At 50.8% G+C, this 21587-nt stretch overlaps 1 protein-coding gene across 1 annotated transcript in view; it reads right to left on the reverse strand.

Moving 5' to 3' along the window:
• Positions 1–21587, reverse strand: part of LOC147724963 (E3 ubiquitin-protein ligase TRIM39-like) — a 231772-nt gene that overhangs the window by 128975 nt on the left and 81210 nt on the right. The window contains exon 4 of the mRNA XM_086966455.1: positions 8426–8448. Coding sequence (XP_086822581.1) covers positions 8426–8448 — 23 coding nt within the window. The remainder of the gene's footprint in view (positions 1–8425; positions 8449–21587) is intronic.

Below are 21587 nucleotides of genomic sequence, written 5' to 3' on the forward strand. Positions count from 1 at the left end.
AGCTCAACTGTGCCTCATGACGAGCTGAGCTCGTCATGAGCATGGAAGGGGTTAATAAAGATGTCTTTTCATATTTCAGCTTCTGTGTCAAGTTCTTTATTGATATTAGTAAGACCCCTGAGAATGAAGATTTCAGTTCTTCTGATGGCACGGCCAACGCGGGTTTCATCAGAGAAGTGACTTTTTGAAGGAGTGATCTTGTCAGGAGAAAGAAATCTACTGAGGAGGACAAGACAGGATTCTACTAAGAAGGTACTCTGTGCACAGGGATTCTGGGGATTCTTCGTCTCTGCAGCCCAGTGTATTTCTGCTCTTCCTGATTTTGATCCTCCACATGATGTCACTCCTGACTGAGAACCTTTTTGGCGTGAGTATTAAAAAAAAACAAAGAGACCGTTAGGTCATTTAGAACTTGGCAGTTAGAATTTGGATAACCTTTTTGATTGGTAAGAGTAAGGTAGTTTAGTAACCCTTACTGTAGCTTTGGAAGAGTAAGGTAGTTTAGTAACGCTTACTGTAGCTTTGGAACTTTGGAATTTGTGTTGGCCAACTTTTGGATTTGTAAAGGTTTGTATATGCGAATTGCAATTTGTGTAGACAGGTAATGAGGAGAATTTTCTCTATTTGGTTTAGTTGAACGGTGCACTACGAAAAGTACATTAAGCACTATTTTGATTATAATATTGTATATTTTGCAATATTTTTGGCATGCCTGTTCCAAAGCTCACATGAGAATGTGTTGCTTTATTTGAAAGGTACCATAGTGTGATGTGAAGTAAATTAGCCGGCTTCCCTAGAGGGAATATCTAAATAGGTTTAGATTTACAAACCTATTTCTTTTTTTTTTTAACTTTATTTTTGGGTTTTTCATCGATAACCTTCACCATGGAGTGCTATGTACATAATATATGCGAATAGATTCTGATCAACAGTACATACATCACAGTATCTCGATATAACATTAACATTAGGCATTAAGACAGTGCAGTCAATCATACATTGTATCATAGAGCGGCTTCGAAACCTCGAAAGATATCCCATGCGAGAGAGGCAGCACAGTAGCAATATGTTGAGATATAAAAAGTTCCACTTAAGTAAGTTCTGACAGAAAGGCGCTATAATAGGAAGGTTTAGTGTCCGCCTGTAAGACCATTGTCCACAACTCAAAGAGCCTGTGAGAAGTGGCCCACATGGTACCTCGGATAGCATGCAGGTACCTCTCAGCCGACCATATGGTGGGAAGTGTCCAGATGTGACGGCAAGGGGGGGGGCATTACACCAGCGATCCCACTCCGGTTCCAGCACTTTCCCTAGATAGGTAGCCACGTAAAGGGGCCCATATATCACAGGGCAGTGAAGCCGTCTGCAACATCTCAGAGTATGTGTCTAACTGTTCATGGCAATAAATTAGATCATTGAGCCAGTTCTTGAATTTAGGGGCCCTGCCCCTGCCCCATCGACATGCAACTCTTCTTTTCGCCACTAGGAGAGCCAGCGCAACAAACTTGTGGTGCGCTGCCTGTAGGGGCTCTACGTACCCCAAGAGCGCCAGCACCGTAGTGGGAGTTATGTCAGTGTGAATCATGTTGGACAGCGCAGCCAGCACCTGAACCCAGTAAAGTTGGACTGCATCGCAGGTCCACGCAAGGTGTAAAAAGTCAGCTCCCGGGGCATGGGATCGATCACAGTTGTCAGTAGTGCGGAGTCGAAGTCTACACAACCGGGCTGGAGTGTAATATAGGCGATGTAAGAATTTGTAGTGTATAATTCTATGTCTACTGCTAGCTGGGATGCGTTCTGTTTGCTGGAGGCAAAAAACCCATTGCTTGTCAGTGAGGGGTCAGTCTAGTTCTAAATCCCATTTCAGTTTTGCCGCCACAGGAGGATAATCTATGTGTGTGTGCACTGTCCGATATATTGTCGATACCAGCTTGCTAGGGTTATCATTTTGGAGTATAAGCTGTAAAGGAACTAAGGCCAGAGGTTCATTTGGAAAGTCGGGTGTGAGTGCTTTAAGTCCTTGACGGAGCCTGATGTACAAAAAATTGTCAAGTGGGGTTGGTTGTTTACCTTCATACAAAGTTTCCATGGAGCGAAATGTACCATTGTGATAGAGGTCCCCCCAGGTTACCACGTGAATCCTGTGGAGCAATCTGCGGAATCCCGCCTCCTGCAATAGGGGAATGTCTGGGTGGTAGGCCAGTGGCAGTAACAGGGCATAGACCAACTCCACTTCAAGTCACGCAGCCAGCCGGGACCATGCGGTAACCGTGCTTAGTACTGTTGTGGGCATTTTATCCCTGCCGGGTACCACAGCGTAAAGTGCGCCTTCAATTGGGATGGGATGGGCTAGCCAGTGCTCAGCTGCAAGTTGAGGCATATATCTAGGTTGATGCACCCAGAAATAGGTATAATGGGCTTGAGCTGCCTGATAATATAGTTCAAAATCCGGCACACCAAAACCGCCCTGAGAATAGGGCAGAGTCAGGGAATCCCACCTTAAACGCGGGGATTTCCCGCCCCACACAAGTTTAATGAGCTCTAAACGGAGCTGTTGGAAAAAGGACCTGCCAGGGTAGAACGGAATTTTCAAAAAAAGGTAAAGTAGTTGTGGGAGGATTACCATTTTGATCAGTGATGTTCTACCTGCCATAGAAAGTGGTAAGGTAATCCAACGTCCAATATTGTCAGTAATGCAGTTCATAGTAGTGCCATAGTTGGCACGCAGTAGTAGTTCATCCCTATCCTTTTCGATGTGTATCCGTAAGTATTTAAAATCACCGTCACACCAGGCAATTGGGTAGTAATGATCCTCCAATATATGCTACTCTACCCCGCTAAACTTAAGGTCATATCCCAGGGCAAGGCTCACTTTTTTGATGGTCCTGAAGAGGTGGAGTGGATGGAGATCAGGGGAGACGCACTCCCGCCTGGCGAACGTGGTAGTTCCAGAAGTGCGTGGGGGACACGTCCTGCGAGGAACCGTGGATCCAGACGCCGGCGCTCGACTAGAGATGCTGCTCGTGAGGAGAGGCAAAAAGCCACGGTGGGGGGTGATGGAGCCCTCCGCTTGGAACCCTCGGGGTCCGGGGATCTTCCGGGAGCACGAGCAAATAAACCGCGGGACGAGGTGCTAGTACCGGACACCTTGCCGCCCCCTGTGGATGCTCTCCCGCCCACTGTCGACACGATCCCTGAGACGGTGGGGGAATCATCGGCTACGGCTGAGACCCGGCCCTGAGGGTCACATCCTATAGGGGACACTGTGGGGCCATATTCGGACACACTTGGCCTTGTAGGGGGGGTGGGCCCGTGGTGGGGGCTCTGGCAGCACATGTGTCTGAGCCACACATGACTGTTGAATTAGTTGGTAGTGCTGGGGGCTGAATGGGGGGAGGGGTTTTCTTTCTTTAATTGGTGGGGTGATTGGTACATTGGGTAGATGGGTTCGCTGTGTACGTCATGGCACCAGCAGGGGAAGGGCATTTCAGCATGTTTGGTTGTTGCAGGAATATTGCTCGTGGGAGGGGGGTGGTTGGGGTTTTGGGAGGGGATGTTGGGGGAATTGTTACAGGCATCAGATGTATTACAGTTCGGGCACGGGGTAGGCGGGTGATAGGAAGTAGAGCTGTAGCCCCGGGTGGGCCACGCGATCGGCCATGGGATTTAAGTTTTTAAGTTGGAATGTGAGGGGGCTGGGCACATGCGTCAAGAGGCATAGAGTCCTGTCCTTCTTCCGTAGACATGGGGTTTCCATTGCGTGCCTTGATGATGAGGGTGCCCAAAAGCTAGGAAAAAAGTGGTGGGCCTGTTTCACTCTTCCTTTGCTACTTACGCTAGGGGGGTCCTGGATGAGGTTGGCACCCGGGGTCCCATTTGCCATCCAGTATGTGGAGGCGGATATCAACGGCAGGTACCTGCTCCTGCGGGCGAAGCTCGATGGGAGAGATCTTACACTGTTAAATTCATATGCACCCAATGTAGACGACCCCGAATTCTTTCTAACCCTGCAAGAGGTCCTTATTCCGGATCTGAAGGACCCCCTGTTAGGGGACTTTAATTGTGTCCTGGACCCCGAACTAGATAGGCTACCACCCCGCGCAGGCACAAAGCCGCAAATGACAACACGGCTCAGGGAGGTAATGGCGAATTTAGGAGCTAGTGATGTGTGGCGCCTGAGACACCCGACCCAAAAATTGTACACATGTTTTTCCCCACTCATAACACACACAGCAGATTGGACAGGGTCTTGGCTGCAAACATGGATGCATCTATCTCCTTAGCGATTATCCATCAGGCCCGTTTCTTGTCTGACCACTCCCCAGTGGCATGCGTATTGAGTTGGGAGAGGCAGCCCTGCCGCCCTCGGACCTGGAGGATGCCGGGAGACCTCTTACAGGACCAGGAGGGGAGGGGAGGGATCATGCACAGACCGGCCTTACTAACTATCTAGATCTGAATTGGGAGGGGGGAGCCCTCACCTACTCTACCAGGTGGAACGCCCTGAAGGCGGTGATACAGGGCGAGTGTATGGGCCTCACCTATAGGGTCCGGAAGCAGCTTCTCCATGATCTACATGAGGCAGAGGATAATCTGCTGCACCAGCAAACGTTGCCGTACTCTGATGACTTGCATCGGGAGACGGAACAGGCGGCCCGGTCCTGTGTACATGACATTTTAGACCGGCTAGACAAATATACCCTTGGCCAATACAGGCAACGTCTCCACAGGGAAGGTGACAAATCAGGCCGATTGTTGGCCTGGATCCTTAGGCGTGAATTCACCCTGGAGAGGATAGTGGCCCTACGGGGACCTACGGGAAGCGTGGTACACTCCGAGGTGGGCATTCTCCGAGTCCTCCAATCCCACCTGCAAGAAGTGTATGCTGCGGACCCCGCGGTCACTGAGACCTTGTACCTCCCTTATTTGCAGGAATTGACCCTCTGGACCCTTCCGAGGGCAGCGCTGGAGGAATTGGATGAAACATCGACGCTGAGTGAGGTGCGGGCGGCAATGGCCAGCCTCCCGAGGGCTAAATCCCAGTGGAGTGATGGCTTCCCTCCGGAATTCTATCAGGCATTTGGGGATACCCTTGCCCGTCTCCTCCTACAGGTGTATCTGGAGGCCTTCGAATGTGAAACCCATCCCCCTAGTATGAACCAGGGCAAAATTTGTATGATCCTGAAGCTGGGGGGAGACAGGTGTGATCCGGCGGCGTACTGCCCCATCACCATGATAAACACGGTCGCGAAGATTTTGACCAAACTCTTAGCGGCACGGCTGTCGCCACATATGGCCCAACTGGTACACCCGGACCAATGTGGTTTTATCCCGGGGCGCAACACTGCCATGAACCTACGGAGGTTGAATCACATTCTACATGAGGTTCGAGATAGGGAGGAGCAGATGGTCATAGGGTCGATCGATCTAGCTAAAGCGTTCGACACAGTTGACTGGGGTACCTGCTGAAGGTCCTCCATGTGATGGGGCTGGGCCCCAATTTCTGTTGTAGGGTCCGCATACTGTATGGGGCCCCCGTGCCAGGGTGAGATTGGGTGCGGCACGGTCGGAGGAATGGCGGTTGGGACGGAGGACGCGACAGGGGTGTCCCCTCTCGCCGCTCCTCTTTGCACTGGCAATAGAGCCTTTGGCAGTTCGAGTCCGATTGGAAATGGCGAAGTGGGGTATCCTAGTAGGTGACACTTGTAATGTGGTGTCCTTATACACGGATGATGCACTTTTTTATCTAACGGCCCCGCGGGAATCGCTGCCCATTCTGCTGTAGCAACTAGACTGATTTATGGATGCTTCGGGTCTGAAGATCAACCGTGGGAAGTCCTTGATCTTCGGGCCGCTAACGGACCTGCCGAGCCTTGGGCTGCACTGGGAACAGGAGGCATTCCGGTATCTCGGAATTCAGGTGGCCCAGACAGATGCACAGTTGGTAGCCCGGAACGTAGATAGGATTCTTATGTCCCTACAACAGTCAGTAACCTTTTGGAACACACTGCCGCCCTCCCTTATGGGACGACTAGCCGTCGCAAAGATGGTGATGCTCCCCAGGACGCTGTACGTCCTCCAGAGCTCGTTGTGCCCTCTCCCCCATGAGTATTCCGCACACTTAACACACTGCTCACGTCTCTACTTTGGGCGGGACGACGTAGCAGGGTTACTCGACACACCATTGTCCAAAGCTGGGAGGAGGGTGGTCTGGAGGCGCCGAGGTTTGATTTGTACTACTACGCGGCACAACTACTACCAGCAGCACGGTGGTTCGCGGGCGCGGATAGTTGGGAGATGCAACTTCTGGCCGGTAGAGCAAATGAACGGACGTTACAGGTCGCATTAATGCGGGGACGGGGAGCCGATGCGGTCCTACCGTATGTGGTACGTCAAACGGGCAGTATTTGGCAACGGTTCGTGGAGAGGGTACTGAGACGAGCCCCCTTCCATAGGGAGCTGCCGGTGTGGTTCCTGGCCCCTATAGTCGCCATGGAGGAGCACATGTCCTTTCGGGACTGGCGGGCGGGAGGCTGTGAGACCTTGGCTGACCTTTACCCCGGTGAGTCCTTCGTGTCCTTTGAAGAGGCAGAGGAGGCCTTTGGGCTAGGAGGGGGGCAATATCTACACTACCGGGTCCTCCAAGAGGTGGTGAAAGCGGCCTGGCCCCAATTCCCAAAAGCGCCCCCAATCTCCCATACCCTGAACATCATTCTTTTCTGTGGTAGAGGGCGCAGATTGATTTCCTTGCTGTATTCAGCCATGCAACAGGATTCAGCTTCGCCGGTCCAGCCCTCATGAGGGGCCTGGGAGACAGATCTTGGAGCCGCCTTGGACCAGGGGCAGCGCAAGCGTATAGGGAGCCTCACACGTAAGGTATCATGCAATGCACGGTTCAAGCTCACGCACTTTAACTTTATGCACCGCACTTATCTGACTCCGGTTTCCTTGAAGCGTATTTCAGGGGATAGGGAGGACACCTGCCCCAGATGTGGGGTGGAGGGGGCGGGGTTCCTACAGTTGGCCTGGGACTGCGCATTAGTCAGGAGCTTCTGAACGGACGTGGTGGTACGTATAATAGGCACTACCGGCCTTCGGATAGACCTGAACCCGCTCCACTGTCTGCTGGCTCTGGTCCCTAGCCCTAGGAAGAGGAACCTCTCTTACAAACTATTGCAGCTTATGTTGGTCCTGGCGAGACGTAGGGTAGCGATTACCTGGATGGGGCGGAGGGCTCCTGAGGTCCCTGTATGGCTTAGAGATGTTCGGGAGTGGTCCCTGGCAGAGGAGACCCATATGCAGCGTACCCGCAGGGACAAGAAACTGCAGGACGACCTACTTGCCTGGCGGGTCATGTGTACTACGGGGATGTCCATGAGTGAATCGGAGGGGACCAGTGATGAACTGTTCACGCCAGAGGGGTCGGGTCTGATGGGGAGGGGGAGGGGGAGAGGGACTGTTAGATCTGGATATTGTGTAGAGCTCGGCTGCTTCCTCATGTTCATATTCATCTCCTGTTTATAGTATGCTTCACTCATTCCTCAGGGACTCGGCCTGACCTGTGATACCTGTACCCTTTAGTGCCATAATGAGGTCATCGAACTGTATGCAAGTCTTTTCATTGATGTCAATTCAGGGGGGAATGTTTATATATACACGTTGTATAACCAAAAATAAAGTTAAAAAGAAAAAAGTGAAATATAGGGACTGGGTATGAAATGTCTTACACTATTGTACGTCAGCAGTTGCATCTTCTGTCTCAGTGGAAGAACTAAATTAAAAGGGCCTCCACTATACCATTCTTGTCTCGGAATGAGCGGTTTCAAATGTTTACTGATTACCCGAGATACACCCAGTCATGTCTGCTTCTGTTTCACTAAAGGCTCACTCCCAGGCACAGAGCCACAATACCTTATCTCCACTCTTTAAACCAGGTACAGACAGCGGCCTCTCGACAGCCGGACACAGCTTCCTTATTAAAGGATGGGACGGGTCTCTGTGGAGCGGATGTGGTTTTCGTGACTTCCAATGATGTCTCTGAGCCCCGGGGCGAGGCCTCCGCATTGGAGGCAGGATAGAAAGGCCTGACAAAGGTTTCAGGGGACTCTGGGTATTTTAACAACATTGGAAGGGGTTACTGTAAGATTAGGAGTTTATGGAAGTCTCAAGGCCTTTCTTGAGTACTCAATTAAAGTTTTTTTTAGAATAAAAAGACGTTTTGAGAAGAAGCCGATGGGGCCGCAACACTGTTTGTAGCTTTTTACAGACGGGAGAGTAGCTACGAGGTGTTGTACATACAATAATTGTATGAGGTACTTTTGCTCTGGCAGCAGAGTGGGTTTGTGTGAGTTCAGTACTGACATTTCCACCCTGCAGCCAGACCTGCTCCATACACACTGAGAGGAGGACAATAAACCAGCCTTACCTGTCCAGGGTGCTTCTGACATCCTGAAAAACAAAAGAAGGACATGAGTTTCAATGATAGATTTCAGGTTTCAGAATGCAGTTTAGAAGTAATACATATTTTAAAAAGTCAAGTTTAGTTAAACGTGCAAATATCCCACCTGAAGAGGCATTGAGAGCTGAGTCTACACCTCAACACACACAGCCCATGATATTTTGAATGAGGTCACACATCAAGGCACAGTTTGTGATATACAAAATGGAGACGCATGGCAATATTCAAATCTGAATGAGGTCAGATCACAATGTAGGCTGTGATATTCTGCATCAGGTCACATGCCTCACAATCTGTGATATTCTGAACGGTGTCACATGATAAACACAGTGATATTCTGTATAGATTCACGTGAAACCTTATGTAATATTCTGAATGGGATCACACAACACGGCACAGTGTACGATATTTTGTATAGATTCACGTGAAAACTAATATTCACAGCACTTGCGGTCCTCAGCATCAGTCGCAGGACTTAGGGCCCTCAGTGACTGTCTCTGGCGCAGCCTCCTCCAGCTGCACAGGTTGTCAACATGTTTACCTCTGCACAGGCCAGCTGTTGGAGACAAGCACGGGCTGATCACTGTGCGTTTGTAGCTATGCACAGGCCAATCAAATCAGGCCAGCTGCAGGTATGCACAGGCCCATCAATGCGGACATGCATAGGCCAATCACTCTGACACACATTTACATTCCAACTGGGCCCCTGGATCTTTGGGGCCAATTACGGTGTTAACTTTGCAGATGCCGCCAGTAGGACAGGTGCTGATGCTGTACATGGTACAGAGTGGTCTGGAGGAGAAGAAGCTGCGCATAAAGCAGGAAGCTTGCCTCCCACCAAACTACTCAGAATGTTGGTGGCAGGCCTGGTTCTAGAGGGTGGGCTGGGTAGGCCAGGCCCACCCAAACATGGGCCTGGCCCACCCAAACGTACGCCTGACCCTGGCAGTGACGTCTCGAAGGCTAGTAGTAAATGGCCACTTTCGTTTAAAACGTTCTTCTGAAGGTTGTTTTTCTTCCTAGGAGTTGCCTGATTGGGCCTGGGCTCTCACAGGCACCCCCAATCACGCATCGCCTTTTAGAAAGGTGAACTGTGTCCCCGCCCACTCGTGCAGGTAAAATAGGAGCATGGCGAAGGGAACAAAACCATTCTTTGGCATCGGGCAACCTTAACTGTAACCTTAACAGTTCTGAGTTCCCCAGTAGTTTTTTTTTGTTGGTATCAGCAGTCTTGCTCTCAAAACTCAAGACCCCTTTGGTGCAGTCCAGTTATCTGGCCAGGGGTGTGGCGATATTAACTGTGCCGGTCTGCCCCGACTTTGGTGCTAACAAGTGTCCTGCTCTGCCTGCAACTCGAAGTTGGTATACATTCCCAACTTTATATGCGTTTTTCGCCATTGACCCAGCGCCATCTGCCGTACCGGGAAGTGGGTGCTTGAGGGACACCTAGACACACCTCACGATTACCACCCCACACCCCCATCGTCCTTCATTCACCGACCGGTCACCCCCAAGGCAAGCTTCACCTGCCTGTCGGGGCGACTGTTCCCCTCCACATCTGCCCGATTGGAGTCGAGACCCGAGAACTAGTGGGTGACCGGTGAGGTGAGACACAGCCAATATGGACAGCAATAAGCCCTCAGGCTCGAGGGGGACTAAACCGAGCAGTCCAACAAACTGGATCGTTACACTCTGCCCAAGGACATGATGCAGAGCTGCCAGTCTAGAGGTGCATCCCTGGGGGACCAGGGAGACGAGGACCAGTAACTCTCCCTCAAAGATGTCATGGAAGCTATCACAAGTGTCAAATCCTCTCTTGAACACAAAATGAACACTTTTGCTATTGACTTAAACTTAATCAGAGCAGATCTCACCAAACTCAACGAGAAAGTAAAGCAGGTGAAAGCCGCTACAACCAGCTTGACGGATGACGTTGCACAGCTTCAGGGAGAAGTCTCTGACCTACAGTTCTTTTGCAAATTTACCAAGCGAAAGCGTGCGGAATATGAGCGGTACCTCTGCCGCAATATTCTGCGCATTTTGAGGTTTCGGGAACGGGCGGAGGGGCAGTCCCTGACCTTTTTAACAAAGCCCTTATCCTGCAACACCTCCAGCCCAAAGGTCTTAGCAAGTTCTTTGTTATTGAAAGTGCCCACAGTGTTACCAGGGGGCGCCCAAAGCCAGGAGCCCGTCCGTGCCCTATGCTGGCTAGAGTGTTGAGGCAATCTTTCCTGGCAGTGAAGAAGGAACTCAGGGACAAAAGGTCTGAAGTACTCCATGTTGTTTCCGGCGTGTCTTTGGATAGAGGCAGAGGGGTAAACCTGGTTCTTTGAAGACCCTGAAGAGGCGGCGGACTGGATGGAAAGCAGGAAGGCCCGGAGCCCACACGACCGTCACTCAGGTGATGAGGAGTTGTTGCAACCCACCGGAGGAGAAACCATGGCAGTGGGTTGGTGTGCATCTAGACATTCTCGGCCCGTTCTGGGTTGAGCCAGGTACTGAGTGACATTCTGTCGGTGACCGGAGAGGAATTTTTCATGGCTATTTGAGACTAAAGACTTTGAGGTGTGGCTTTCCCTTGGGGTTTCATAATTTGTCTTAAAGGGGGGAACGGAACGGCGTAATACACCTCTATTTTCTTCTACTTTTAGTTTTTTGCTGGGGCGACAGGGACTCTGCAAGTTCGTAATGGGCAGTTTCACGCCCAGAGTGAAGGGCAGCGGGGTGGGGGGGTTGTTGGGAGAGGGACATTTAGTTAATTTCTTGTTGTAATTTTTGCATCAGTGTGGAGCTATGCACAGAGGGGGCTATAAAATGGTAGCACATGCTGGGTTTACCTCCCGCTCCAGGAGTGTGGGTATCATGGTGAAAAACACCCTTCCCCTTGCTATAAGTTCCATGTGGGCGGATGACCGAGGCAAATATGTGGGCATTTTGGGAATGTGGGACGGCCATCTCATCTCCTTCATGTCCATTTATGTTCCTCCTGGCCTTCAGGGTGCTACTTTTGCGGACCTGGAAAAGGTCCTCCTTTCCATTTCGGACGGCCTCTTGGTCTTCGGGGGGGACTTTAATGCAGTGGTCTCGGGGTCACTGGACCAATACACCCCGCGGGAACTGGGGTCCTCTTCCTGTTGGTTGCCTGACTTTCTTGAAGCCATGGGCCTGCTGGATGGGTGGAGAACTTATCACCCAGCCCAGATTCAGCACACCTTTCATTCTGGGGCGCACAACAGTCTTTCTCGCTTAGATTACTTTTGCCAGCTGCACAAATCACTTAGGTAACCGAGATAAGACACCTAGCTAGGGGTATCTCCAATCACTCACTGTTATGGGTCCACATGGTCCTTTACCAGCGCAAAGTAGGGAGCTTGGTCCCAATCAATCCTTGGCACCTACGTAACCTGAAAATTCTTAGGAATCTTATTGAAGCCATGGACGTTTATTTCTCCGATAATGTAGGGTCCGTCTCTTCATCCCAGTCCCTATGGAAAGCATTCAAGACTGTGATTGGTGGTCAAGCTCTATGATTAATCTCTGGGAGCAAAAAAGAAAAACAGAAAGAGGTTTTGAACATCGAGGCTGAAATCTATAGTTTAGAAAGAGAGCTGGAATCTGGGGTGACACCAGAGAAGCTACATCTCCTAAGCCTGAAACAGCATGGTTATAAGGCTTTAGTAGGCATGAGCGGGAAATCTGTTACGCCCGCGGATTTCGCGGATTTTGGGGAAATCCGCAATCCGCAAATTTTGAGGATTTCCCGCAAAATCCGCAAAAAAAAAATCCGCGGACGTAACGGGTTCAAAAGTTGAACCCCCACTCATGTAACTATTTTACAATGGCGCCAGCAAGCTGCCAGCGCCGTTGTAAAATAGTTACAAAGTTAGCTTGCACAGGAACCACTAGATAAAACGAAGCAGGTGCTGCTTTATTTTATCTAAGTGCTTCCTGTGCAAGCTAACTTTGTAACTATTTTACAACGGCGCTGGCAGCTTGCTGGCGCCATTGTAAAATAGTTACATCATACATGCCAACATTTCAGAAGAGCAAAGTGGGAGATTTAAAAAAAAAAATCGGGAGAATGGGGCCTTGAATCGGGTTACTGGCATGTACGGGCTTCAATGCGCGCAATGGCAGGCAGAGAGAGGGTGATGCAAGTGCTGTGCACCCCCCACCCGTGGGCTTTCCAGGGCGCACACACAGCCGGCATGTCTGTTACATGAGTAGGCTGGGCACATTGTGTTCGCACGGGTTTCTGCAAGTTCGCGAGGGTTTTGTACAATTTTGCAATTTGCGAAATTGTACAAAACCCTCGCGAACTTGCAGAAACCCGTGCGAACACAAAAAAAATCTGCAAAATCCGCGAGAATTCGCGGATTTTGCGGATTTTTGCAATCCGCAAATTCACAAATCCGCAAATTCGCGGATTGCCAATCCGCAAAATCCACCCATGCCTAGGCTTTAGTTACTGACTGGGCCAAAACTCTGGGTAGGGAGTGACTTGGTAGAATCTACGAACTGGGGGATAAATCAGGGAAACTCATTGCGTGGCTGGACAGACGGGAGTGGGCGAGCAGACTGGTCCCGGAACTCAGAGTGGAGGGAGAAATCTCTGTCACAGATTCGCAGGAGATAGTTGACAAATTCGCTAGTCATTTCCGGACTGTTTATACAATGGTAACCTCGTACACCGAGGTAGACTCTCAGGGATTGTTGCAAGACATTAAGCTCCTTCGCTCTCCTTGGAGCACCGTGAATTTCTGGACAGCAAATTGACAACAGATGAGATAGCGCAAGCAATCCCTTCCTTAAACTCAGGGAAAGCCCTAGGCGTGAACAGACTCCCCATTGAGTTATACAAATTGCGACCTGATAAACTCTCCCCTTACCTGAAATCTATGTTTGAGGAATCTGTGGAGGTGGGAACATTGCCCAGGGACCAGAGAATAGCCACCATAGTAACCATTCATAAAGAAGGGAAACCCAAAACAGACTGTGCCTCTTATCGGACAATATCCCTTCAATCAATCAATCAATCAGTCATTTGTAAAGTGCACTACATACCCGGCAGGGGCTCAAGGTGCTGGGGTGGGGGGGGGGCGCTACTGATCGAACAGCCAGGTCTTGAGCATCCTCCTGTAGGTCAGCAGGTCTTGGGTCTGTCGTAGGCTTAGTGGGAGGGTGTTCCATGTCTTGGCGGCGAGGTATGAGAAGGATCTCCCGCCGGTGGTTGTTCTTCAGATGCGCAGGACAGTGGTGAGTGAGAGGTCGGCGTAGCGTAGCTGGTGGTTGGTGATGTAGAAGGAGAGCCGTCTTTTGAGGTAGGCTGGGCCGGTCTTGTGGAGTGCCTTGTGTGCGTGGATGAGGAGCTTGAAGGATATCCTTTTGTTGACGGGGAGCCAGTGTAGGTTTCTTAGGTGGGGGGTGATGTGGCCGTGGAATGGTACATCGTGGATCAGTCGTGCCAAGGCGTTTTGGATGTGTTGTAGTCGTTTGATGAGCTGGTTCGGGGCTCCTGCGTAGAGAGCGTTTCCGTAGTCGAGTCTGCTGCTGACGAGGGCCTGGGTGACTGTCTTTCTTGTATCTGTCGGGATCCATCTATAGACCTTGCGGAGCATGCAGAGGGTGTTGAAGAAGGAGGAGGAGGAGACGGCCTTGACTTGCTTGGTCATTGAGCGCGTTGAGTCGAGGATGATTCCCAGGTTGCGTGCATGGTCGGTGGGTGTCGAGGCTGCTCCCAGTGCCGTTGGCCACTAGGAGTCATCCAAGGCTGAAGTGTTGGAGCCAAGGATGAGGACCTCCGTCTTGTCTGAGTTCAGCTTCAGACGGCTGGTCTTCATCCAGTCGGCGAGGGCCTTCATTCCTTCGTGGAGGTTGGCTTTGGCGGTGATGGGGTCCTTGGTGAGGGAGAGGATCAGTGGAGTGTCGTCGGCGTAGGAGATTATTTTGAGGTTGTGCTGTCGAGCGATGTGTGCGAGCGGGGCCATGTAAATGTTGAACATTGTCTGGCTGAGGGAGGATCCCTTGGGTACGCTGCAGATGATCTCCAAGGCTTTAGAATGGAATGGGGGAGGCGGACGCTTTGGGTTCGGCCGGAGAGGAAGGAGGTGGTCCATTCCAGAGTCTTGTCTCAGAATCCTGTGGCGTGAAGGCGTGCGCGTAGTGTGCGGTGGCAGACGGTGTCGAAGGCGGAGAAGAGGTCTAGGAGGAGGAGTGCTGTGGTCTCACCATTGTCCAGCAGGGTCCTGATGTCGTCGGTGGCGACGATCAGGGCAGTCTCGGTGCTGTGGTTGCTGCAGAACCCTGACTGGGAAGGGTCCCGGATTCTGTTTACTTTGAGGTATCGGGTCAGCGGTCTGTTGATGATTTTGTCGATGGCCTTGGCCAGGAAGGGGAGCAGAGAGATGGGCCGGAAGTTCTTGAGGTCTCTTGGGTCTGCCTTAGGTTTTTTGAGTGGGCGTTGTTCTCTGCGTGTTTCCAGCTCTCTGAGAAGGTTTCGGTCTTGAAGGAGAGATTGATGACATTGCGCAGGTGGGGTGCGATGGAGCTGCTTGCTTTGTTGAAGACGTGGTGTGGGAATGGGTCTGACGGAGAGCCGGAGTGGATTGTGCTCATGGTCTTGATGGTGTCATCGACGCTCACGCTGGCCCAGGCAAGCAGGGGGTCGTGGTCGATGGGGTGCAGAGGGTCTGTTGTGCTGCTGTCTGTTGGAGCTTTCTGGGTGTTGAAGCTGTCATGGATGTCTGCTATCTCGCGGTGGAAGAAGGTGGCGAAGGAGTCGCACAGGACTTGCGATGGCGGGGTGTCGTTGGTGTTGGAGCTGGGGTTGGAGAGTTCCTTCACAATGTTGAAGAGCCCTTGCTATTGTGTGCATTGTTGTTGAGGCGGTCTTTGAACGAGGTCCTCTTGGCAGCCCTGATGAGGTCGTGGTGGTTGCAGATGGCGTCCTTGCGTGCTGCACGGTTGTCAGGAGTTTGTTCGCTGTGCCATTTCTTCTCTAGTTTCTGACAGGCTTGATTGGAGGCTAGGAGTTCTGGGGTGAACCAGCTGTCCCTCTTGCTGGTGTCTCTGTAGAGGGGTTTCTTCAGTGGGGCGAGGGTGTTGGTGCAGTCCTCGATCCAGCATCTGAGGCTGTGGGCAGCGTCGTCGGCGTTGGAGGGTTCGGTGGGTGAGCTGAGAGCAAGGTTTGCATGTAATTGGTCTTCGGTGATTTTGCTCCAGCAGCGTTGGGGGATCTGTTGGTTGTGGTGGTGTGTGGTGGGTTTCTGGAAGGTGAAGTGGATGCAGTGTTGGTCGGTCTAGAGGAGTTCGGTGGTGTGGCTGATGGAGACGTGCAGGCTTGAGAAGAAGACTGGGTCAAGCGTGTGGCCGGTGGAGTGGGTGGGTATTGTGACGAGTTGCCTCTGTCCGAGGTTGGCGAGGTTGTTGATCAGGGTTGTGGAGTTGCTGTCGTTGTTGTTCTCAAGGTGAAAGTTCAGGTCTCCAAGGAGGATGTAGTCGGAGGAGGTCAGGGCGTGCGTGCTGATGAAGTCAGTGATGGAGTCGCTGAACTAGGGGTGGGGTCCAGGGGGGTCGGTAGACGAGGGTGCCTCGGAGGGTGGAGTTGGGGGTCTGTGTGGATCTGGAAGGGCATGTGTTTGATGGTGCTGAGAGTGTCGTCGGTGCTAGTCGAGACCCTGATGCTGTTCTTGTGGACGATGGTGATTCCTCCTCCGATTCCGTTGGTGCGGTCTCTGCGGGTGATCTTGTAGCCGTCGGGGATGGCTATGACAATGTCAGGTGCGGAGGAGTCGTTCACCACGTCTCTGCAGGAAGGCGATGTCCGGGGATGTTGTGTCGAGCAGGTCCCAGAGCTAGACGGCGTGTTTGCGTGCGGAGCGGGTGTTCTGTAGTATGCATCACAGGTGGGTGAGGTTTTTTTTGGAGGGTGGTTCGTCAGCTCTGAAGCTGGTGTAGCTGCGTTCCGGCAGATGAAGGGACCGTGTGTACGTTTCGGGGCGGCCTTGAAGAGGTGTGGGACCGTCCGGGGTTGAGAGCGTGGAGTGTGCTAGCATCATAGCTGCGGCAGTTGTCGTGGCGGGAGCGGGTTCCAGGGGTTCTGGTACTGGGCGCAGTCCAGACGCGGACGGGTGCAGAGGGCTTGCCTCAGGCACGCCTGGGGCACGCCAGCGGCACAGCCCCGCAGCAGCCAGCATATATGGAGAGGTGGAAGGGAGGAGCAGCTGGGAGTTTGGAGGCGAGGCAGCGAATGGGCAGTCAGGGGGCGGGGCGGAAGGGGACGCAGCAGCGGAGGAGGTGAGGGACGAAGAAGGGACCAGAGGGCAAAAGGGCACAAAAAATAGAGGGTAACAAATGGCACAGAAGGCAAAAAGGGCACACAATACAGGGGGAAATGAGTGGCATAGTAGGCAAAATGGCACAAAATCGAGGGGGAAACGAGTGGCACAGCAGGCAAAAAGAGCACAGATATACAGGGAGAAATGAGTGGCACAGAAGGGAAAAGGGCACACAAATCAAGGGTGAAACAAGTGGAAAGAAGGCAAGAGGGCACAGGAATACAGTGGAAGCTAAGAAACGGAAGGCAAACGGGCAGAGAGGCACGGGGGCAGCGAGGGGAACAGAAGGAAAAATGGGCAGAGAGACACGGGGACAGCGAGGGGAACAGAAGGAGAAAATGGGCACAGACCACGTGCAGGCAGCGGGGGAAGACAGACAACAGCAGTCACAGACACAACAATAAGAAATACAGGCAATACAATAAAAACATAAAGCAGAAGATGAGCAAACCTACGGCCTACCACTGGCCACCAGGGATGAGGCGCATGTGGTAGCCTGCAAGTGGAGGAGGGCCTTGAACTTCCTCAGCAGCGATAGATAGAATGCATACCCTACTAGAGCTGGCAGTGATCGTGTCTCTAGACGCGACAATGGCGTTTGATACCATCGAATGGTCCTACCTCTGGACGGTTTCAGCAAAGATGGGATTTGGCCCGGCTTACATCAAATGGGTACGTCTCTTGTATAACGAACCCTTAGCTCAGGTGGTGGTGAATAATGAATTGTCAGCTGTGTTCCGGCTTAGTCGGGGGACCCGCCAAGGTTTTCCCGCATTCACCTCTCCTTTTTGCCCTGGCTCTGGAGCCCCTTGCAGCCTGGATCCACTGAGACCCAATGATACGAGGACAGAAGTGGTCACCTGACTGGGATGAACCCATTTCACTCTATGACGACGATATACTGCTATATTTGGCCTCCCCCAAAAGTCACTCATAGTGGTGTTAGATATTCTTACAGTGTTCGGCAGATACTCTGGGTTCACCATCAACTGATGTCAATCCCTTTTGTTTGTTCTGAGAGGAAACACACCCGTCCCTCCCGGACACTGCCCAATCCAATTAAATATTTGGGAATTTTTATCTCACTAGATCCATTGACTCGTTATCTGCAAAACCTTCTGCCCCCCCCCTCCGTATGCTTAAACATGACATAGCCAATTGGAAGTCACTCCCCCTTTTGCTCTTAGGTAGGGCCGCCCTGTTCAAAATGATATCCTTGCCTAGATTCCTTTACACCCTACAGAATACTCTTGACTCGGTTCCAGCGCGTTATTTTAAGGAGATTGAAGGCCTTCAGAGGAACCTACTGTGGGACAGCAAACCTCGAATTGCCCTCAATAAATTGACGCTAAATTGGTAAAATGGAGGCATCGGCCTCCTGGATATCAAAAAGTACTATTAAGCAGCCCATTTGGCAGCCATCAATCATAGCACGTATGGCCGTACAGACGACCCCGGTTATGCCATGGGCAAGTGGCTTCTCCCAGGAGGTAACTACAATAGAGCATTGTACTCCCGGCCAAAGAGGTACACTTTCCGTTCAAGTTTGGCATGACGCTACTAACTCTCTCGGATGGAGGCAACAACTGACATGGGCCACCCCACTTTGGGACTCAGAGACACTGGGTGATTTGTGGAGATCGAAGGGGTTTGACAAATGTGATCTCATTGGCATCACGTATATAAAAGATGTTTGGGGGGGTGGAGGTATCAAAAAATGTAATTCGCTCCAGATGGAATTTGACCTGAAAGATACTGAACACTTCCGCTACTTGCAGGTCCGGCACTCACTCCAGTCCTTTTTATCGAAGGGGGTTGTCCCCCTGGAAGCCTCCCCGATGGAGGATAGGATTTTAGAAGGTCACATTCCTGATAAAACTATTTCCTTGATCTACACGAAGTTAATTACTCATATGGCTGATCCCCTTCAATCACTGCGAGAGAAATGGATACAGGATGGGGTGGAAGTGGATGATGAGGATTGGCAGATGGCAGTGTCTTCCCCTAGAGTGGTTGCGATTCTGGCACGTCTGAGGCTGGTGCAGCTTAAGATCCTCCATAGAATATACATTACAGGGCCCAGATGGGTATGCATGGGGTGGTCGGAAAATGGGGACTGTAAACGGCGCTGCGGTCAGATAGGGACGTTCATACACACGATTTGGGAATTCCCACAGATCAGCTCTTTCTGGCTTAAGATACATGGCATTATCAACACGGTGTTGCGGGTACGCCTCCTCCCGGAGGTGCGACAATGCCTTTTTAACATCTGGAAACCCACAGACTTAAACACGCACCAGACACAGTGGGCTACTCTAGGGTTCATGCTAGCAAAGAGAGATATTGCTCAACTATGGGGAGCAGATCACCCTCCTACACTAGAAGCCTGGGAAAGAAACCTGGACTGGTGTATGTTCAGAGAGAAGACAGTTAACCTGGCACGGGAATGCCCAAGAAGTGGTCCGTGTATGGGGTCCCTGGAATGCCTATCGTGGAGAGCCCTGTGTACCACCAAGATGTGCTGTACAGGATGACCCCCTTACCCCGTGACGTTCCACTAGTATGTAATGATTAAAGTTTTACCTCCTGTGATTATTGCACTGTACATCTTTGCGGACCCTCTGTAGTGTCTATTTGAACCGATGTATGTTTAATAAAAAGAATTATAAAAAACAAATTGTCCAGAATACTCTGGTGATTAATGATTCTGCTGGAGAGCAATCCTTTGTCTGTTGGTAGTTCTGAAATGCAGATACACTGCATTTTATATGGATAGCTCAGTGGGTTACTGACTTGGTCACAGAGATTCTTGTGTTAGTTGCAGTTCAGAAGTTACAGTCCTATCATGGGACAGTGACCTATGAACGGTATAATACGAATACGAATACGCAGCTGCAGGGCCATGAAAGGTGAATCAGGATAAACAAACTTTTTTCTCCAGTGTGGAATAGAAAAGGAAATATCCAGGCAGAAGAACTGCTAAGGTTACAGTTAAGGTAGCCCGATGCCAAAGAATGGCTTTGTCCCCTTCCTGTAACCCAATTGTACCTGCACGAGTGGGCGAGGACACAGCCCACCGTTCTAAAAGGCAATGCATGATTGAGGGTGCCTGTGAGAGCCCAGGCCCAACCACGCAACTCCTAGGAGGAAAAACAACCTTCGGAAGAACGTTTTAAAGTAAAGTGGACATTTGCTACTGGCCTTCGAGACGTCACTGCCATGGCCAGGCTCATATTTGGGTCGGCCTGGCCTACCCGGCCCACCCCCTACAACGGGCCTGTTCCGGAGTCCTCTTGGATGGTAAATATGGGACAATCAATTTGGGCACTTTTTTTTCCTGATAAATTGTTGTCCCAATTAAGCTATCAGCTGTGCATCACAGCTTTTTTTCCAGGCCTTTATTATGGATTGCACCGTGGTTGTGTTGCCTTCTCTAGGCCCGCCTAAAGTTCCAGGGTTTGGCTTTCCGAACCCCTGGAAATAAGGACTTCGGGCCTGACTATGTGTTCGGGGGTGTGGGAACGTGCCGGCCCAACCACTGCCCCGCTCCCACACCGCCAAGCTCGACCGCCGACTGCCCGCCAGATTAGGAGTTTTCTCCTGGTGCGGGCGGTGCTTTGGTGGTCCCATGGCGGTGCCTTTCAAAGGCTCATATCTGAGCCATAAAAAGGCACCACAATGGGAGCGCCAAAGCACGTTCCTGCACGGCATGGACTGTGCCCACCTGCATGCATCCCCTGGGGCAGTGGTCTATTGTCAACCTGCCCTTCTTGTGGCAAAGATGAGGAAACAGAGGTCCAGATATAACCGTTTTGCCCTGCCTACAAGAAAATAAGGTCCAAATGGGTAATTCAACTTGGTAGGAATATGGAGGCTTCACGTTGCCATAAGGCATTTAGAAATGTAATAACAAATATTCTCCAGACTACTGTTCTAGCAGTATCTAGATACCGGTTTTCAATCTGATTCGAAAAAGGTTTGCGTGATGTCCACCCTAGTCTGGCAGGGATGATTTTGGGCATTAGTGACTTGCGCCTATTAGATAGCTTTGTGAATTGTACGTGGATATTATCATTATCATCGATATTAAATTGCATATATTATAACTTCCTGTTAGTATAGTTTATTTTTACCAGTGTGGAATAAACGAGGATCTATTATTTATTCTAAGGTTTGAGAGACTTAAAAAAAAAATTATCTGAGAACTTTACATTTTAGGTAAAGGAACACTAGACAACATTTGAGGCTTATGGATTAGTCCCCATCCCAAGCCACCATGGTTCGCATGGCAAACCAATTTAGATCATGGGTAAAGGTTCTTCTGGAGGTTTTTGTCCAATAGGAACCAGTCCTAGAGGGAGGGGGGTGGTAGCTAACAAGGGATCCCTTTCTCTAATGACAAGTAATCCAAAGTGATTTAAATCACCTAGTGGGTTATTATTGGCAGGTTTTATCTAAAATATTGTACTGTATAGAAGTCCTGTGCTCTCTTGAATCGGGTTGATTTTAGAATTTTGTATTTTATATCAATATCGACCTGGAGTTAATGGTTTTTATTCTTCTTTTATCACTATGTATTTATTTGTGATCGATTCTGTGTAGTTTTATGATCCTGTGAACCGCAATAAAGGAATTGAACTGAACTGAAATAAGGACTTAGAGCCTGGATACGTGTTCGGCGTTGTGGGAGCGGGCCGCCATGCCAGCGCCCCGCTCCTGCATTGCCAAACCTAACCGCCGACTGCCCACCAGATTAGGAGTTTTCTCCAGGTCTGGCGGGCGGGGCTTTGGCG

This window comes from Lissotriton vulgaris, chromosome 4_1, assembly GCF_964263255.1.
Source record: "Lissotriton vulgaris chromosome 4_1, aLisVul1.2, whole genome shotgun sequence".
In the NCBI taxonomy this organism is placed as follows: Eukaryota; Metazoa; Chordata; class Amphibia; order Caudata; family Salamandridae; genus Lissotriton; species Lissotriton vulgaris.